Raw genomic sequence first — 21,559 nt, 5'->3', positions numbered from 1 at the left:
GCGAGTGGTCATTCCGTTCTCATTTCGTGCCGATAACAAAGATCGCGTTGCGTCAGGTTTGTAACGTATTCTAACCTACTGGTGGTGTATTTTTGGTGGCGTCGTTTCTTCATTACTTTTTTTACTATCGTTTATATCTCGTTATTAATATCATTTAATTAATACACGTTTATTTAATGATTCTCTTACCGGTAAGTTCTACTGTAAGTTTTTGTAATAAAATTTGAGTTGATTTTGTTTTCATTTAATTATTTTATACATTTGTTTTAACTTCTAGTTATTTTTGTGTAGGTTATTGATCGATAGCAGGGATAATGTTGAAGTAACAGGAATCTTTATATAATAGGACGATTAATGATGAATCCGATGAATTTTCATGGGAATTTAGGAATGTTTAATTTATTTTAACTAATACAACTGTGTATGAACAATTCTATTACGTTTTTATTCGGGCATGGGTAACATTTGATATACAATTTATATTTATTTTAAAATATATTCGATACATATTTCATAATAGATAATTTTTTAATTATTTGGAATACTAAAATAAAAGTGAAGACAATTAAATAGATCATTGTTCTATTTGGAATATCACTCTCTTATTTCAAACGAATTTTTCACGAATTATATTATTGCTTTAATGTAACCAACAATATAGAATTTGTTCAGGATTTGAAGTGGCCGTTGATTACGCCCCGTGGCTCTCTACATAAACCAAATGTCTAAACACCCTTATTGCGGACCCATCATAAATTTTAGCATTTTATAGTTAAGGTCCTTAACACTTTGCCAATTACGCGTGCCACAGCGAGTTATACGTTTTTCACCGCGCTCGGACTAGCCAACCTATACGCTGTCCACTGCGCATTTTTCCAAGTATCGAGAACTAATATTCACTACTTAAAAAATGAAGAAGTCTAAGAATTATTTAAGTAGTCAATTATATTTTGAGGTAATGATTTTATTTAACGATTTCACATACTGTTTATACATACAAAACATCAAATTAAAAGTATATATTAAAAGTATAAAAAAATATAGGTAAAAACAAAACATTAAAGATAAATAACACGACTTGAACGTGAAATTAAAAATTCATAATGCATTTTAATATTTTTTACAGTGGGGTATCGTTCGGTTATAATTTTATTTAATCATAACTGATAGTGTAACTTTTTAATTTATTTTAACACTACTAAATTGGTGTATTTTATTATATACTGTATTTTATAAAAGCAGAGAAAGTGACGCAATTAATTGGGAACAATTCCAGGTAAACGATAACTGATAATAACAAAAAAAAATCAAAAAGTGAGATCTCCCTATTCGGTTGGCTAAGTATTAATAACGTTCACGGTTCGCAATATCAACCGATCAGTTGTAACCTGACTGAAATTAGTTGAGAATTCGCATCATATGGTCCTTCGATTCGGATTCGGTGCCGTTGGAGGAAGCATCAGTCCGGAGAAAAACAAGATTGTTAGCCAAATCATCAACACGAGTGTCACCTTCAGAAAGGAAACACTTTCATCGCGACACGTACTCCGCCAACGTCTCGCTGCACAGTGACGAGCAGTAAACGAAGCATCTCGGCTTCGAACCAATTGATTTTATTTTTTTATTTATTAATATTTACAATCAATTCTCGCATTGAGAATTTTCAGTAATTTTCCTGGCGTGGCGCAGTAACATGGCTAATTATTTATAATAAGTTAATACTTATTATAGATAAGTATAATTTGTAAGTAAGTATTATAAATAAGTAAATATTACTTAATTTAAATAACTAATTGAATCTAGCGTTTATGTCTAGCGGGTAGTGTCTCTTCAAATCGGCGAAAAATTATATATGTTCATATCTTTCGGCTCATTATAGAAATGAAATAGTAAAATTAACAGAAATAACAGATAGTGAAAGTTAAAAGACAAAGGAAGTGATTTTATAATAATCGGTTTTTCTCTCATCTTAGTATTCAAATAAAATTTTCAATTTTTAATTTAACACAAATTTAATTACCTAAAATTCTTGCTTTCAACTTTCCTAGTTGTGATTAAAAAGATATAAATGATTTTCTATTTTTGCTAAAATTTAATCGAGGGTAATTTAATCTAATTGATAATTAGTACTTTATTTTTCATGTATAAAATGTTCTCATTTCAGAGGTGCCTTTTTTTTAATTTGTAATCTAGTAAATGAGTTTGTTTCAGATTTATCAATTTACGGTTATATATTTGCTAATGGCTTAACAGAATGAGAAAAATAAAGAAGGTGAACAAAAATAAAGAGCCAAATATTACGAAATAATATTGAGCCTTATCAATCAGGAAGTAATTATACATATTTTATAGAATTTTACTAATCTTTTACAAATTGAATTTGCTTCAGGATTTTTTGTGGCATCAAATGAAGAGGACACTCATACTCCATACAATATTTCTTTCTTTTCCTTTATTACATTTAGATTATTACGTAGGTAGAGTAAGTAAATATTTAGGTTTTTACGTAGGTGCGATTTATGGTTAGGTAGGCTACTTTGAGGTTAATACAGTTGGTTATAAGCCAATGCCAAAAGCATGGCACTGTCCCGTAGAAGACACAGAAAATCGTGAAATGAACCAGTTGTCTCCTCACGTCGTTTGAATTATTTCGCGATAGTTCGAACGTTCCGCAGGTAAGTTGAGAAATTCGAACTTTAGATATGGTAGTCTATGTAAAATTTATTATACGAATCTAATAGAGTAACGGTTCAGAATGCTATAATAGTGTCAAGTGCTGATTTTGAAAAGGCTTATATACTAAAGGTTTTGGGCCCTTTGGAGAGATTGTCGCCGGGCACCTGCTACTGTTTTCTGGGCCTGGGACATTATCTGGTTATTGTCAGAAATGGTTATCCTATTACTGTTTTATAACCCTGTGACAGCATCATAGTGACAGCATGGCGTAGTAGTAAAAGCATGGTATTGTAGAATGTATATTATGTAGTAGTTAATTCCTATATGGTATATATTTTATCTTATTCTCTTGTCTTTTTTATTTAACTCTTAATCATAATTAATTATTATAATTCTCAAACATAATCAATTAGTTTTCACTTTCATGACAGGTCGAAAGGTCGAAAATTTTGATGTACATATACATATGTATATATAAAACAGTGCCTCATATAGAATTACAGTTAGATTAAGATTTAGTTTAATTTTTAGATTTCAGGTTTTCATGAATCCTAGTCAGATTTCTAGTTTTCGTGTCGGTTTTTCTTCTTAACGCCCCTTTTGTTGTTTGTTTTGCTGTTTGTTTTGAACATTGTGCAAACGCATACCAAGAAAAGTATTTTTATTTGATGATGAATAAATTTTAGATTCTTTTGCGTAAAAAGAGGTCGCGGATAGGGTGGTCTTCATTTGCAGCACATCCTCGTGGTGGGACCCGGGCAATCAGTATTATTTGGTATATAATTACTAATCGTATCATTATACAGTAAAGCAATTAACTATATAATTTGTATAATTATTAATTATATGGCAAGTAATATGAGCTAATTGGATGTGACCTGACTAGGTATTCATATCAATGCATATAGGGTGCTCGCAGAGTTCAGTCGAAGATCTGCAGCTTTGCTCGATTGGTATATTGATACTCGGATTGGGTTAGGAGCTGTGTAATTTGATGTCTTTCGTAATCCTGTTTCATTGGGTTCTTCCCATTGGAAGTGAACCCCACTAGTTCAATCGGGGTTTCATAATCCTGTTTAGTGGTACTTCCTACCGGGAGTCCCATTTGTTAGTTAGAATGTGCCAGGTTAGGCCCGTGTGGTCGATCCTTAGTTGGGGCATCGCAGCATCAATAGTCGATGGTTCTCACCATGATTCGTGTAAGCTTCGAACGGCGAGAGAGGAATCAAGCGATGGTCAATCCCTGGATCTTCCGCTGAATATCTGATGTCGTTTTGTGCACGGGAATACGTCATATAGGTTTGATGGTTATTTTATTCTTTAATTGATCGCAGTTTTTTGTCTTCCCATTTTTAAGGGAAGTTTATTTAGGATATCTTAGAGTGTATAGGTAATTCCTTGATATTTTGAAAGATATTAGTGCCGCAAAAGTAGTGTTAAATTTTAGTACAACTCCGTACTAAATTTTAATACGAATTTTACTTTGTATGACACGAAATTGTGAATAAAGTGTCAGTAGCTTCGTTTTCTTTCTTTCATTTTAAGTTAGGCTAAGTATCTTCGATACGGAATGTTGTCTCAGTTGGGTTGCGAATTGTACAATGTTTGCAATCGTTGTGTAAGAAATGGATACTACGTGATGTATGCTGAATTTTAAGTTTGTAAACATCCATATCATTGTTCTGCGCGAGATAGATGGTGCCTAGTGTAGTGCTTTTAAGTTTTAAGTTTTAAGTTTAAGTATTGATTTTGACTGCCAACTTAGGTAGACAACGTGAGATGCGTGAGTCCTAGCTTTATTTTAATCATAAGACAGGGTAAATTATTAGCACCCTTCGTGAGATATGTCGTGGGATAAAAATGCACATTTTTATGTTTCAGATATATAAAATCGGATATGAAATGAAAAAACATCACTTTAATTTGAAACTAATTAAACGAATCATTTAACTATTATTATACAGTAATTTATTATTTTGATAATTTGTAATGTACGTAACGTGTGTACAGTATTTTATTATTTTGATCGCGTGCAATACTTCTTTGCGATTATAACATATCCGGTTCTATATTTTATTTATAATTTCATACAATACTTTAGTTTTAATTCAAATTATTACTATACCGAATTGATAACGAATGCCACATGTGGCACGAAAATTGTAATTACAAAGTACCTGAGTCATCCGCACCCTGGTGGCAAAAATAGGAATTAAATTTGAGATTACACCATTTCGCGCGGTGGTCATATTGAAAGATGGAAACAACTGCTGAGAATTCGTTATAAATGTAAAACATTCAACTATTTTTGTTTTATATTTATTCATTATATTCATATTATAATCATTAACATATTGCGAACGAGTCAAATCCGTGAGAATTCTTGTGTTTGTTCTATATTATCCTATATTATCCATAACAAATTGTAGAGAGTATAATAAACACTCTGATTTTTTTCGTAGCCAGTATTTTGGGATGCGTGACACAAGATGCCATATAATATGAAGTCAATGTCAAATCAATGATTAACGTATTTAAACGGATAGTCAATCTATTTACATATTTCGTTAATGGACATATCACAGTTGAGCCTATAGGATAAATTACCTTGCATTACATTTTGTCTCTAATATCATCGACGAGCGGCATTATAAATCTTGATTTTGTGCATGATCGGTATTTCAGTTGATGTAGAATAAAATCTTGTGAAGTGATAAATCTATCTTGTAGCTTGTCTGTGTTTGAACTCTCGTTATACTAATCGATCGTAGAAAAAATGGCGCCTTCTCTAGAGGGTCTAACTGCCGTACAAAAGCAAATTTTTACAAGAATTAGCAACAATGAAGTATCTGAGCTCAAGACATTATTGGCGGCAAATAAAATTAAAATGGATTTTGTGGATGAAAATGGTATGAGTCCACTTCAACATGCCTGTTACAAAGGAAACAAGGAAATAGTACAGATGCTTTTAGATCAGGTAGGTTAGTTTTTTAAATATGCGTGCAACAATTGAATATAATTAAAAAACTGTTTATAATTTTAATATTCAACATCACATTCGATTTATATGTAACAAAAAGTGAACGAAAACACGTTTCGTACATATATATGTATATATTTTTGACGTTTTGTTTTTGCATCTGTACATTGAATCAACAAATGAAAATTCATTAATTTAAAATGCATTCTGACAAACAAACAAGTATCTATCCTTAAATGTAATTAACTTTTGTGTGCAGATCGAATTTGAAGATAAAACAATTTTTATCAAAAAGTATTTTTGAAGAATCTTGGAGAAAAGGAAAATCATAACAATTATAATGCGTAAAGATTTTAATTGAATTTAATATTAATTGCTCTAATAATATTTATCATATAATGTATTTGTAATATTCTTATAATAACTTGTAACACATTTAAGAAACAAAGTTTACTATTTAAGATGAAACGTTTTTGGATGAATAATAAATATTATCAATATAAAGCATTGTAGAAAAGATATTATATGAAAATTATATGATTTTAATAATTAAAATATTTTTTACAGGGAGCAGATGTGAATGCATGTCAACATGAGCATGCATATACAGCATTACATTTTGCTGCTCTTAGTGGAAATGCAGAGCTATGTCATCTCTTAATGTCTTATGGAGCACGTTTGACAGCAACAAACAGTGTGGGACGAACTCCAGCACAGATGGCAGCATTTGTTGGAAATCATAATTGTGTAGCAACTATCAATAATTTTATTCCAAAAGCTGATATAGATTATTATGTCAAACCACAAGGTTTACAAACGGAATCGATGCTTCCTCCACATCTAGCAGACTCTTTCCACAAATTTATAATGCAAATCAATGTGCATCCTGTACGTGTAGCTATGAATATACAGAGATACCCTGGTCTTTTAGAAAATGCTGCTAAGGTACAAACTAATATGCATAATGATAAAGCTTTGGATAGTGTTCCGCTATAATGCTTTTTGCTTGTAATTTTCAGGTACAAAAAGTTTTGGAATCTATGCACCATAAAGAAATGACAAGAGGTGCAGAAACAAACGAAGTGATGGCATTTAAATATCATTATCTAAGTTGCATTGTAGCTGAAGTAATCAAGTTTCAGAAGAGGCAAGAAGCAATGAAGGCGGAGAAGACTGAAAAAACAAATGAAGAAGGAGAAGAAAAAAAATCAGATACTGTCGAGGGTCTAATAAGAAAGTTCCTAAAGTGTAGTAAAAGCGACGGTATACCAGAATATCAGGAAGCTTTTCTGAGGGAAAGTGTAAGAGAATTTCCATATAGAGAAAGTACCATTTTTCGCCAAATGGTCGCAACTCTTGCAGCTAGCGATCCACCTTCTGCTGCGTCAGTAGTATCAGCTGCGATTGATGGTCAAAGAGCTTTCTTAGACAATGCTCAAGTCTGCATTACTTGTGGAGAAGATAAAGCTAACAAAAAATGCAGCAAATGTAAAGCGGTGCAATATTGTGACAGAGAATGCCAAAGACTCCATTGGTTTATGCATAAAAAAGCATGTACCAGATTAGGTCAAAATATAACGCCAAGCACAAAGATAAGCGATGCAGATAAAGAACAAATAAGCAACGCTGTGAGCTCTAGACTACAAAATCTAAGTGTTAATTAAACACAATAAAAAGTAAAAAAATTCTAAGCAATTAACTTCAATGTGCTGTACGTATCTGTTTAATTTTATATTACATTAATTCAGATCAAAAACTGAAAAGATATTCTTGTTCATACATTTGACAAATAGTTCTGACTTCTTAAATTTACAGAATTTAAGGAACTTTTTATGTATCATGACACATTTTTGTCTTTTTTGTCCAGAATATTATATATTATAAATAATTATCGTTATCATGTATTATAAACGGTTTCATATGCAAATGTTCAGTTAAACTGTTATTTCCTCAGGATTGTATTCTTGTGGGTTGTCGTCACCATAAAAATAAAATATACTTATAAACACATTTGTATTATTTCGAAATTTTATTGTTCTTAGAATTTCATAAAATTTATTTAAGAAGCTACCATGGATGTATAAAAAGTTTGTATAGCAGCAAATTTTGACAAGAACTTTGTAGAACTATTTAAAACATCTCAATGAATAAAAGATATATACATATCCTAAAAGTCTTCAGAATAAATTTCGTAGAAACTATATTTATCCATATATGTTATGAAAATATTTAGAATCAGTGAGATATATATGAATAATATCTAATTTTATTCGTACATGTTTAAATTTACTATTATCTTGTAAAAAGATATATGTAATTGTTTTCTAGTCTTATTTTATTTGCTCTAGCTTGAATGTGCTTGTTCAGAATATCGTGCTTAATATGCGTTTTGTAGTACATGATATTATGGATAAAATAAACAGATGCAATCTGCTCCTATTATCCTTGATATGTATAGCTCTACAGCTTTATAGATCCAAACTGTGATTAATTCTTTGTCATGTTTTTTAGTCGATTGCAAATTTATTTTCTTATCCTCGGTACTTTTGGCCGCTATATTATACATTGTCAATGAGATGCAAATATGTTAAACCGCTAAAAATATTATTAAACTATTTAGTAATATTTTTTAGCTATTCTGTCGTGGTATTTTTCATCCAGTAAAAGGAGAATGTACTGTTATTGCTGCATATATCGATATTAAGACAATTTTTTTAGTTCAGCTACTATTTTTATTGCATTTATCTTTGGATTCTATTTTATCTTACGAATCATCTATCGATCAATACATTAATTTATCTTTTGTGTACGCTTACTTGCTATTTTATTTTAAAACCATTTTTTGTATTATATCTGTCTACGATTCCTTAGATTGTTGATCTTTGATTATTTATAATTTCAGAAATTTCATGTAATGTTTAGTACTTATTATGTATCTTTATAATGTTTTTTTTAAGTTGTCCTGCCTTCTTGTTCCACATTAGGGTTATGATTGTTACTTATTCTTCAATCTAAAACTCCACCTATGTTGAGAATGTCTCGAGATATAGTGATGTCAATTGTATTAACGTCCTACATATTGTGTTGTAATTACACTATGTATAATTTCATATAATGAAGATTGTACGAATATTTATTACGCGTACATTTTCCTCTCTGGTTTCCGAGTATATCCATATTTACTAAAATTTTCGTAAAAGATATGGATAAATAATATTTTTCTGTTAAGTTAATTTCAAAGATTCCTGAGGATTTGTACATATATTTCGTTTGTCAACATGTTTTAAATAAACAGAAACATTTTACAATGTTTTTGTTAAAATTAACTACTATACAAATTCTTTTTATATTCACTGCATATTCGTCGATTATTAAGGAATATTTCTATTTGAATGTCTAACCTTCCTAGGATATTTTTAATTCTTTTTTATTCTAGATTCTAGATAAATATGTGTTAAGTATATGGTATATACTTATAGTTAATCAATTATTATAAACAAAGGTTGAGATTTTCCATTTCTAAAATTTTACTTTATTTATTTAAAGTATCTGTTTTATCTATTTACAATAGATAAAATCTGTTTTATCTATGTACAATATGTATTTACATTATTATAATATACATATCATATGCATAACAGATGTACATTAGAGTTGGAGAAGGTTTATGTCTTTTAACCTAAGCATAATTAACTACGTAAGTTTATACGTATAAACCATTGAAATTCCTTTGATATATGAAAGGATCTGCCCTTTCATAATTATTCCGAAGCTCAAGGAGAATCCGAACAATGTAATCGATATTGTCGTAATAAGCGGAAGGTTTCAGTTTTGGTTAATTAACGATCAACGTTTACAGCCGTGGCGGTTGTTCCTGTAAGGGAACACGAAAGTCAAACTGAGCGAGGTACTTCCGAGGCCGGTCTAGTAAATTATGTAACAAGAAATTCCATTGAAATGAATTGGTATTTACTTGTAATGAGTTTTCACAACTAATAATACTTCCTGTTCATGTCATGTCACTGCGTAGTACATTTCGTCATTGTTCGTCCATAATTTGCCTTCTGAGTAATTTAATTCGTTATTTATCGACTAACTTGTTAATTTTTGGCTATTGTTCACCTTACAGAAATTTATTGATAAATAGTTGTATAATTCATTGGAATAGTAACTATACCTTGGAGGCGGGCCATGTAAATTATAAAATAATTGTGTTTGGGAATAATGACCAAATTCCCAATACGTATGAACACTTGACAAACCCGCACTTGGTACGTTCACAGTCACACCTGCGTAATAAGTACATATGTACTTTTTAACATATTAGTAAACTATGCCAATTGTAAACTGTGAACCGTGACCGCGACAGCACGTAAAACATTCTCTATAAGTATCGTTATATGTCGCAAGTTAATTGTTGCTTACGAGTTTTTATTTTGTAAAGTTAATAATTGTTGACTGCAGTATACATTGATTTTTAAACAAAAATGTGAGCGTCGTTCTTTCCTTTATCCTTTCTTCGATTCGATCTTATCATTACGAATTAATAAATTATAATAATATAAATTTTGTTTGCTTATTGTCACGTACTATTATATAAAAGCTTGGTATTGATATTTTACTTTCATAAAGTTTCTGTTAATGTGATGTTAATGCACACAGTGATAGTTAAATAGTAAATGTATATAGTAGTAATATGGTAAATAATAAAATGTATCACTGCCAGAGTTTTTTGATAAATAACTTAAATTTATTGTGCGCTAATTCCATAAGGAGATATGTAGTATGTTAAATAGTACTTGCAACTGAGAAATTCCTATTAATATGTAGATATGCTTTAGTCCAAATCGACCGGTGTCCTTAATTATGACATTAAAGTCCTTAAAAATGATAAATGTATCGAGATGCAGTCTTAATCGATTCCAATTCGAATGTGACGCGAATATATTTAGAACGTTCCCGCGAGAAATCACATGCAATAAGTCAGCAGGTGGAAAAGAGAAAAGGATGAGTGCTTTTGGTCACAGCCGGATTACGACGGAGCGTCGATCACGGGCAATTTGTATGGCCGGTATACGCGCGGTCGTTAAGCCGATTAATCCAATCACGCGTCACGATGTTCGCATCTGGATCAATGGTGAACATGGTACGTTTGGTATAATGCCTGCATTATCAGTCATTAAGCGGTATGCCGCTGACGATTTTCCAATGGCCACGTCATTCATTTTCCTCATTGCTATATATTTCAAACTTGCTAATAAATTATAAATTTTGTTAGTCTTCGATATACGTATACTACAGCAAGTTTCTTACTCTTTAACACGGTCGATAACGATTGACGACAAGATCAAATTTCACCAGAGATATCAGCTCATGAAATTCAAATTCCACAGGAATTACCTAATAAGAAAAGAGATAGCGGAGAACGAAATGAAGCGCAAGAGATAGGGAAAAATGACAGAAACGTTAGAAAGCAGAAAAAGGAGAACAGAAAGAAAAGTGAGAAAAGGGAATGATTGTTTAAAAAAACAGAAAGAATTACAGAGAGAGCGAGAAAGAGAGAGAGAGAGAGAAAGAGAGAGAGAGGGGGGGACACTTTTATATACTTTCAATTTTAGTATTATATGGCGTAAATGGTGGGGGCGCACGATTTTATGTCGCGAGAGGAAGTAGCGTGAGAAATAATTGTACGCTGAAAACATTTTTAGAAAATGCTATTCTATTTGACCGATTTGTATCTTCGATTAATTAGCCGTTTTTTTTGCATGTTATATCGGAGAATGTTTGTTATCGCGATCGTGCGATCTCATAACCCGGACACTTTTTATTTCATTTTCAAAGGTATTTCGTTGAAGGCAATGCCAGTTTGAAATGAGATCCTTTACGATATTTAGGTTTAATTTTATGATAACATTGTTATATATGGTACATTTGAAAGCAGAAAAAGAGACAAGAAAGGAAAATAGTTGTGGGAAAAATATTCAACATCGTCTCTGAGAAAAGAAATCATTTGCTTAGTTAATCTTCTAAAATTAAACAAACATTCGGAAGAAACAGGTGAATAAGCATAGAAGAAAAACGAGGGAAGTTGGAATCAATTATTTCTCAGTTTGTCACGATCGGGCTATCACGAATAACTTTCTAAATCGGTTGACGATCGTGTAAAAGATTCATCGCTGATCGATGGAGGCTGAAGGAACGGAGCAGAAATAGAATAGCCACGCTTTTCCGTTTCTTGTTATGTCGATTTCCGTAACATTCCACGTCTCCCACGTGGATCAAAGCCAGCACTGCGGAAAGTGTAACTCGTTGTCGAACGTCCATTCGATGGATCGACAGACGAGCCAGCCATCTCTTTCTCCTCCCGTCTCCGACCCCCACGGCGTAACGTCGTGTCAAAATAAAAGAAAACGAATTTTTCCGGATCAGTAGTGTGGAGAGCAAAGATCCTCAATATTTGATGTCGTTCGTACAACTGTGGAGAATTGTTCGATGCTCAATTGAATATAGCGAGGCAGACAAACAGTTTTAACTTACGCGATATTGTAATAATTATTAATTAAATAAATTTGTATAACCTTTGGACACTCTATATGTATATTTTTGCGTTTAGAAATTTTCTGTAAAAGTCTAAACATTCGTGGTTTGCTGTACAGTTTACTACGATACTTTAACATTCCCATTTCGTACAACCAGAATTTTCTCGATGGAAAAAAAGTAACAAACAAATTCAAGTATTTTTTTTCGTATCAGTCGGCAGAAGTTTAAAAGCTTTGCTAGACCATAGCTGCGTGATGGTGACACCGACGAGTGTTCAGCTTTAAGTGAACTGTGTAACTTGGAGAGCAGAAAGAAGCCTAGGTATCGCATCGCATACTCGACCACGTATCTCTTCCTCTCCTTCTCCATTTTCTCTTCTTTTCCTTAGTCAAGAGTCACGAGGAAGAATACGAGAAATGAAGAGAGGAGGAAACCTACGTTCAGCTTTCTTCTGAAATTACTCGGTTCCATCACGGTGACCCCTCGTACTTGGTTCTACCATTTTTACGCTCACTCCTATCTCCTCTTTTCACCTTTTCCTACACTTACCCTTTACGCTTTCCTCCGAGTTCACCTGTACCGCGTATCGCCATGTAGATATCTCTTGAAACGTTTCTTAATTCCGCGGGAAGTAAGAGTCGACATAATGAGCATGGGCTCGATGAGGTTAGAATAGCGTTGTTCTGCACCCATGTCAACGACGCACACTATAAAAGTATAATTATACCCGAGCGTGTTATTCAATATCGTTAAGTGGTCCCTATTCTTTTAGTTTTAGCTATATTATGGATATGGTACGAAAGTAGAACATCAACTATGAAGTGCCAAATTTACCCTTAATCAATTGGCGTTTTGCCAATTTCCAAGCCTCACGGAAAATAGCCTTTATTGTTCGAATTACGGTCAACTAGATACATTCGCCGTTTATTCTCTTTCTTGAAAGCCTCGATGTTTTATAAAATTAACTTTACATCGTGGACCATTGTACTTCAAAGACCAGTCTTCTAGTATACACGGAACGGAGGACATGTACTAGCAAAATGGACGAGCCAGAAAATAGCGTATCGTTCCTATTTAGTTGAATAATTGGATACCGCTGTTCCTTCCCTTCCCTCACCTTCCTCGTTTCTAACCCTCTTTCGAAAGACTCTCGCCTTAATACACTTATCGTTAATGCAATTCCAACGGGTTTTCTACCCGATGATGGTTCCCTACCTTTCTGTTGACAACGCAACGTCATTTGCGAGGGTGCTGACACGCTGTTTTCTCGACCATTCGCACTGGCAAGGAAATTGAATTTATTAGAAACAATTTGGCTCGTCGGTTAACGTTAAAAAACTGTCAAATTCTAAAACAGTGAAAAATTGCTTGGATTTTTGATATTTTATTGTAGTTTGTTTCTTTCCCTAGTTTATCTTTAAGTTTTACATTTATTGAAATTTTAGTATTATATGTCTTGTTATTTTTTACCTCCTAAATATAAATTTAGATTAGATTTTCGCAGATTGCGCTATGGTATAAATGGCACTCTGAAACTATAGATTAAACGTACAATTTAATCGCAACTGCATAAAGATATATCGTTTACTATCTTAGTTACGCGGAAAATGCAAATTTAATATTATACGTGTATTGGAGGTGGTAGTTCTCGTGAATAACATTCCTCTCTACAGTCCTCCAAATCCCTGGTATTCTAGGTTGGCATCTAGGCACTTATGGAAATGCCAATCTAATGAATCTATACTTTTTGACGCCATGGTTTAAGATTTCTCTCTCCCTTCCTCTTGCTGTCTCATTACTCGTCAGTCATCGACGAACATCGCACAGTAATCGTTGGATTGGTGGATACACGACTTTGCATATACCATAAAATATATCTTGTGTACGTATTAGCCGAACGAATGGGAATAAATAAATGATAAGTGATTCTCCGTACAGAAATACTTGAATAACGTGAAACAGAATACGAACCAACGTTTGCAAAAAGAATATGTGAAATGTTAAGAAGAGTGTCAAATAACAGTTGAGGATCATCGAAGATACTTATTACTCACTTCATACACAATAAATTATCGAACGACGGTAAGGAAGAGATCAAAGAACGTGGATATCATTGGGACAAAATTTCGAATAATATATCCCTTTCGACGCAGCGTATCGCAATTTAAAGGATGCTTCGTTAAATTCGCAATCCCTATTCAAAGTTGACGGGCAGTAGAACGGGTTACCAAGAGGGAAAGGAAGGGAGAAGTTTTCAAAGGACACGTCCTCGTTAAGACGACACAGCATTATAACATTTCACGGTTGTCAGTAACGTTGACAGACACGTGGCTACTCATTGGTATATTATATTGCATTTTCGTGGTGATACGATAGCAATGCTTAAGCTTCGTTTAGATTAGTCAAGTTACGTGGATCCAAATGAATTGAATTCGAGTAACTTGAGATCACTTTACCAATTATTTGCCCGATTTAAGATATCCTTTCAAGTTTCTACGGTTATTCGCATCGATACAAGTCATAGAAAAGTTTATACCAATTTTCAATCATTTGTTCTATATACGCTAATAACAATCGTAATTTGTTAACGTTATATGCAAATGTATCTGCAATGTACATGTGTTATAAACGATTCGCTTTGTTAAATTAATACATTTATTGCATTTATTGGAATATTAATAAACGATTCTGTTATTTCGTTGCAGATTCTCCACTTTGAAAGGTTTCTTTTCTCTGTTTCGATCTTTAAAGCGATCTCGTTACTTGGAGCGTAAAATATGTAAATTTATTCTATCAATGCAAATTAAAGCACGCTGCTGCTATAACTGTTGCGAGTTATCGTAATTGTTTATAACTATAACGCGTAAATGGAAAAACAATAACAATGTTGTAACAATTGCTTTTCCTGCCTTTTGCTGCAGTTCCGTTGGAAATACGATCGTATGATATTTAAATAGAACACGCATCACAATTAACAGGTATGTATATTCAAAAAATCTGTACGTATTTCTGTCATTTAATCGTAAATGAAAAGAAAAATAAAATAACAGAAAGTTATTAAAATAAATTTTATTGGAAGTAAAACAACAATAAAAGGAATAGAGAAATAGCATTTAATAAAAATATCGAAATCAGCAATTGACGTGGTTCCAATTATATACGTGTCTCAAAAGTTAATTTATTTCCCATGAATTTTTGGAAAATTCAAGCGATATCGCCGCCGTTTTTATTGTTGTAGCATTTCCACGGAAAAACCATTATAGAATAACCATTTCTGAACGAACATTGTATATTTTACTTACATTAGAATCTGATATTTGTCTAGAATATATATAACCTAACGAATGAAATATACATATTTATACTATTTTTCTTTTCTCAGTAACAATGAATCAGAATATAACGGCAGGACAAACATAATTAACAACGAGAAGCTTCTTATACATAATATACACCCACAGTGCAGACAGAAGCATGGAAGACAACGTAGATTGCGTTATAGAAAGACACTCAGTTTCGCGTGAAACTAGCTAGGTAAATTGACTCCGGCGAGTTCTAGGGATCTAATTCTGGGATTTCACTGCTGGTCGATTGGGTTTCACTCCCACCACGATTCTCTTTGCGCGTAATTTGCCTCTGAGCAACCGACATCCGTAAATATAAATTCTTTTTTTACCGACTTTGAATTTTCTCTCTCTTTTGGCTTTCTTTTTTTTTATTTTAGATTTACCAAGCAAGCCGCAAAATAATTATAGCGATTTTGAGAATCGATCGCTTTAGAAATTGTTTTCCTCTCGCTTGGGGCGTGTTACGACTGTATTTGCGACACGATGCTTTGTTCGAAAGATTCTTTGGTAAAGAGGAATGAAAATTAAAAGGATGGTATAAGAAACGAGTATAGTAGTAAAAGAAAAGAATTTTATTCATTAATTAATAAAAATTAATAAGAATTTTATTTATTACGACATAATAAAATTGATTTTTAAAAATTAATATGCGACGTAACAAGATCGACGCGAACATTCGATGTTTGTAATTTTTGCATAAAAGAGGACGAAGAAAAATTGTTGCTTAAGATAGTTAGAAGATTGGATATCTCAGCTTTAACGTAGTAAGACGTCAAAATATCGATTTGCCACGATCTAATGCTAATTAGATATCTAGCGTAGCATGGTCCATGGGGGGAACCTTATTGAAACAAGATTGTTTGACTTCTATATCGAATTATTGGAACACCGCTCCAAATAGCAGCTCTGCTTTGCCCATTAATACTAACGTTAACGTATTAACTGAGATTTCAACTATTCCCAAGCTCGTATTTCTGTACTGTAGCTACCTTAAGATTGGTTTCTCTCCATGTATCTGCACAAGACGAACGCTGTTACAAAATCTTTTTTATCATATTTGTAAATTCTACTGGCTCATTGGCAGACGTTCCAACTTAAGCGTGCAGAATAAAATAACGCTATATAAAGCCATATTAAAGCCTATTTGGACCTATGGGATCCAACTATGGGGAACAGCATAGAAATTCCAACATAGAAATTCTTCAACGATTCCAATCAAAAACTCTAAGATCCTTAATAGATGCACTTTGGTATGTTACCAACGAAACAATACATCGCGATCTTAAGATACCTACAGTTAAAGAAGAGATATCCAAATTCAGCAATAGATATAACATAAGAATTAACAACCACCAAAACCTACTAGTTACCCAATTACTTGACACAACGGATCAGATCTGCAGGCTAAAAAGATAGCTTTAGATTTAAAGCTATCTTTTATTTAGAAGCTTTAGATTTAAACATTACATTCAACTAAAATCAAACATACGATAATCACTTATTATTCACGCGGAAACGGTCGGCGCATCAAACATAAAAAGAAGATTAAAAAGGAAACACCCAACAGATCTCACAAAGGACATAACCTAACAAACAAACACTCACCACACTAAAGAAATAAATCAATCAAATTCGAAGATGGTATCCCACTGGGGGTAGCCATCCACATGTTATATTATTATACCACTAAGCTATAATATTTTACCAAATGTCCTACTGGACAAATTGTAAAATGTAAATAAATAAATAAAAAAAAAACTTATTATTCACGTTATGGTACCACGCCAGAATAATTTACTTATAATTCTCAATGAGAATTGATTGTAAACTACTTCCAAATACAAAAAAATCATATTTGTTCAATTCTTTTTTTGTATTATTTAATTTGTACTTTACAATTTGTCCAGCTTGACATTCGGTAAATTTTTGTATCTTAATTGCTAAATAAGATGTGGATGGCTACCCCCAGTGGGATACCATCTTCGAATTTGAGTATTTTATTTTTTAGTGAGATCGGTGGGGTGCTTTATTTTTAGTCTTTTTCCTATGAGAGGTTTTCAGCTGCAAACTGGTTTGGATGCGTTGCCGTTCTTTCCATGTATTTTTCTGCCTACCTGCCGGTTTCTTCTTTGAGCGTTGGTATTTTTAAGTCTTTGTGTATATCCTCGTTTCTGACCATGGGGTGTTGACTATCGTCCTCAGTATCTTCGATTGTAGCGACTCTAGTTTATGTGGCTCATTGCTGCTGTTCCCCATAGTTGTATTCCGTACGTCCAAATTAGTTTTGTTATCATTTTGTAGATTTTCAGTTTATTTTCCATGCTGAGTTTAGAGTTTCGTCTAGTTAGCAAGTATATCTGTCTTCTTTTTATCTGTCTAATTCTTAACTGTTTGTAATTTCTCTATGTATACCTCAAAATCAGAAATCTTTTAAAAGGGCGACAAAGATTGAGTCTATTACTTGTAAGTCAACGGTAGGAATAATAGATACTACCATCGCGTGCTAAATATATTTTTTTAATTTAATAAATGGAAAATGTCGCGTTTAGAACGCTACCTTAGAAACGAAGTAATTTTCATTCAATGGATGATTGAAATTTTTTTTGAGACGTTGCACTTTTGTGTTAACGAGTTATTTCGTTGGCTTTATTCGTCGGGAAGCAGGTAGAGACCGGAAATTCATTGCATTAAATTGTGAACACGGTGCATCGGTGGTGGTCGCGTATAAAAAATCCGGGTGTAACAATGTGCCACGGTTCACAGAGGCATCTGGAGCAAAAAGAAAATCCTCGTAGATGCTGATGTCGACACCGTGAGTTTCTTTGGTTGTCTGCCTCTTGTTTCTGCAGGTGACATAAATAGTGACCCATTTACACCCCGGCACTCGCGAACTGCGTGGTGGCACAACGCGAAGAGCTGGCACGAGAACCCTTTGGCCCACAGGTCTCCAAAAGAGAGAGAGAGAGAGAGAGAGAGAGAGAGAGAGAGAGAGAAACTCGCTCGACAAAGAGACACTGGAAGAAAGATATCACCAGCTATTGACTTTTCTGCGAATTCCTAAAGGCTCAGTTTGCTCCTTTTTGCTATATATGTTCTTGCTATATTCGTCGTCGTCAACGAATTGTTTATTTATACCACTTGTTCTTTTCTTTCACTGAAAACTATATGTATAAATAAATCTTTCATTATAGTTTACAATCTCTTATGGACGTATTGCATGTGCTATTTGAAATATTTTGAAATGTTACTAATACTATAATGATAATATTAAACGATTCTGTATATACACTTTTTTTTTATTATGTAATTTGTACTTTACAATTTATCCAGCTGGACATTCGGTAAATTTTTCTAGCTTTATCGCTAAATAACATGTGGATGGCTACTCCCATCTTCGAATTTGTCTATTTTGCTTCTTTAGTGAGATCAGCGTGGTGTTTACTCTTTAGTCTTCTTTTTGTGAGAATTTTCAGCTGGTTTGGATGCGTTGCCGTTCTCTTCTTGTATTTTTCTGCCTACCTGCCGATTTCTTTTTTGACCGTTGGTATTTTTAAGTCTTTGTGTGTATCCTCGTTTTTGACCATGGGACGCTGACTATCGTTCTCAGTATCTTCGATTGTAGCGACTGTAGTTGGATGTGTGGGGGAGCACGAGGTGGCTACGGGTTCTCAGGGCGTAGGACCACGCCCTGGGAAACCCCGATTAATCTGATATTCTCCTAAAGCCGGGTAGTGGCTGGTCGGCGTCTTTGGCCCCCGCCAGTTTGCCGATCCGGTGAGGAGAATTTCGGAGAAGTCGGTGGGTCCGTATCTGCCAAGACCACTCACTTCACCTTCTTGTGGGGCTCCCCGTCGCCCTGCACCAGCCTTGGCCAGGGTAGGGTGAGAAAGAGTGAGTGCCACCAGGATGGAAACTCTTGTTGACGACCTCGGCGATTCCTTACGAATTATTATGGAAGGTAAGACGAACCAAAAAATCGTTTACGGTGCAGGGGAGGGATACCTCAGTACCGGCGCAGCCGCGGGTGTAAAGCGGGCCCCGCTGCGTCGTCATCGAGCAACCGTGGCCGTCCGGGGGTGGGCCGCCAGGCCCCCGGACACACTTATGCGTCTGGCGAAGGGGACACGCAAACCGGGGGAACGCGTCCGCGGGGGATCCGGACTCCGCGTTACTGTCGGTGCCCGATAAAAGGAAGAAGAGGGGCGCGAGGCGCGGGGCGGACACCGATACCGACACCGACGCCGCCGTCGCCTCTACCATCCGCGGCGGTGCCAACGACATGCGGAGTGACGACATACATATTTTTCAGAAATCATAAAAGCATTTCAACAAGTATTCATTCTTAATATTGATAGTACTCGGTATTCAGCGAAGCCATTTTTAACAGTTGTACATGCTTAAGGTGACTATTTATACTCTGTACTAATTTTTTATGCGTGTATTCATATCGTAGATTAAGCAGAAGTTCGCAAATTCTGTATACACTTTCAGATTGGTTTCAAAATTTACCAATATAATCATTACAGTTGCGTCTCATTAGATATTGTGCTAAAAATTTCGAAATATTTTACACAACACGTACAATATACACACAAAAGCTTTCTCATAAGCGTAGAATACTTTTTAATAAATAAATAAATAAAAAAAAAACTTTGCTAGTCACCGTATATATACTCGAAGATGGTATTCCGCTGGGTGTAGCCATCCACATGTTATTTAGCAATTAAGTTAGAAAAATTTACCAAATATCCAGCTGGACAAATTGTAAAGTAAATATTAAATAATAATAAAAAAAAAAATCGTATATATATGAGTTTTCTTTGTAATGTAATTGTTAAGCCCGATAATTTTTACTTATAATTCTCAATTTACTGAAAATTCTCAATGCGAGAATTGATTGTAAATTTTAATAAATAAATAAACAAAAATTCTCAATGAGAATTGATTGTAAAAATTCTACCAAATAAAACAAAAAAGGAAAAAGAAAGCCAGGTGATCTTCTACACAAACCTGGCCCCATATTATGGGCCAGATGCCTGCCAGATGTCTACACACCCTTAATGCGTTCCCTCAATAATCCTGAAGACCCACCATTAATCTTGGCATTTTCATAGTTAGGGTCTTTCAGACATCTGTCTGTTAGGCATCTGTCTAGTAGGCATCTGCGTAGTTGAAGTATTCTTTAAATATATTGTAGTATCGTAAATATAATAATTAGTTTATTAATAATAAATGGATTAAACAGAAAACAATGGTTATTTTACATGAATTAATCGTAACAACGTATTATAATTAATTAACAACTCTCGTCAACACGGATTCAACTCTCTCTCAACAACGCTAACAACACTATCTCGACAACGCAATCCGCACTCTCTTGATTCTCAACTCATACTGCTGTTAATTCGTTTATGTCCCTTAGCAACCCTTTGTCTTTTGTCTTAGCCCCATCGTACACATGCTCAGCAACCGCTTGTTTATAATTCGCATGACACCCCCCCCCCCCCCAGGCCTCTCGTCCACGATACTACAATATTGTCCATTCCGGGAAGGTACGAGAAACTCGGTTTTTCACAGGTACAGTGTCTCCCGCTAGCAACTTTCTCTGGGTGGCAGCTGGAACTCTCTCCTCACCCACCAACCTTTTTCCTGACTATTATCCCCACTTTCCTAACCAAAATTGCCATCAACGAATTCGATGGTCTCGTGCACTAGACACACCCATCGATAGTTTTCCTCCGCCACAACATCGTCACCGAACTTCGCTGGATTTCCATCTTTAGATCAGTCAACATTTTTTGATTCAACTATGGGGAACAGCGAGTAATTCCAACATTGAAATTCTTCAACTATTACAATCAAAAACTCTAAGAGCCTTAATAGATGCACCTTGGTATGTTACCAACGAAACAATACATCGCGACCTTAAGATACCCACAGTTAAAGAAGAAATATCCAAATTCAGTAACAGATATAATATATGAGTCAACAACCACCAAAACTCACTAGTTACTCA

At 34.1% G+C, this 21,559-nt stretch overlaps 1 protein-coding gene across 1 annotated transcript; it reads left to right on the top strand.

Moving 5' to 3' along the window:
- Window positions 1-5,252: 5,252 nt before the first annotated feature.
- On the top strand, window positions 5,253-7,666 carry LOC126866086 (ankyrin repeat and MYND domain-containing protein 2). Its single transcript, XM_050619200.1, has 3 exons — window positions 5,253-5,653; window positions 6,224-6,601; window positions 6,676-7,666. The coding sequence occupies exons 1-3, from the start codon at window positions 5,453-5,455 to the stop codon at window positions 7,318-7,320; spliced, it is 1,224 nt and encodes a 407-aa protein (XP_050475157.1). The 5' UTR covers window positions 5,253-5,452; the 3' UTR covers window positions 7,321-7,666.
- The last annotated feature ends 13,893 nt before the right edge of the window (window positions 7,667-21,559 follow it).

This window comes from Bombus huntii, chromosome 5, assembly GCF_024542735.1.
Source record: "Bombus huntii isolate Logan2020A chromosome 5, iyBomHunt1.1, whole genome shotgun sequence".
Taxonomy (NCBI): Eukaryota; Metazoa; Arthropoda; class Insecta; order Hymenoptera; family Apidae; genus Bombus; species Bombus huntii.
This window is presented reverse-complemented; position numbering and strand designations above follow the sequence as displayed.

Coding starts and splice junctions, on each gene's coding strand:
- LOC126866086 (XM_050619200.1), top strand. CDS start 5,453: ATGGCGCCTTCTCTAGAGGGTCTAACTGCCGTACAAAAGCAAATTTTT. Junction 5,654..6,223: donor TACAGATGCTTTTAGATCAG/GTAGGTTAGTTT, acceptor TATTTTTTACAG/GGAGCAGATGTGAATGCATG. Junction 6,602..6,675: donor TTTTAGAAAATGCTGCTAAG/GTACAAACTAAT, acceptor TGTAATTTTCAG/GTACAAAAAGTTTTGGAATC.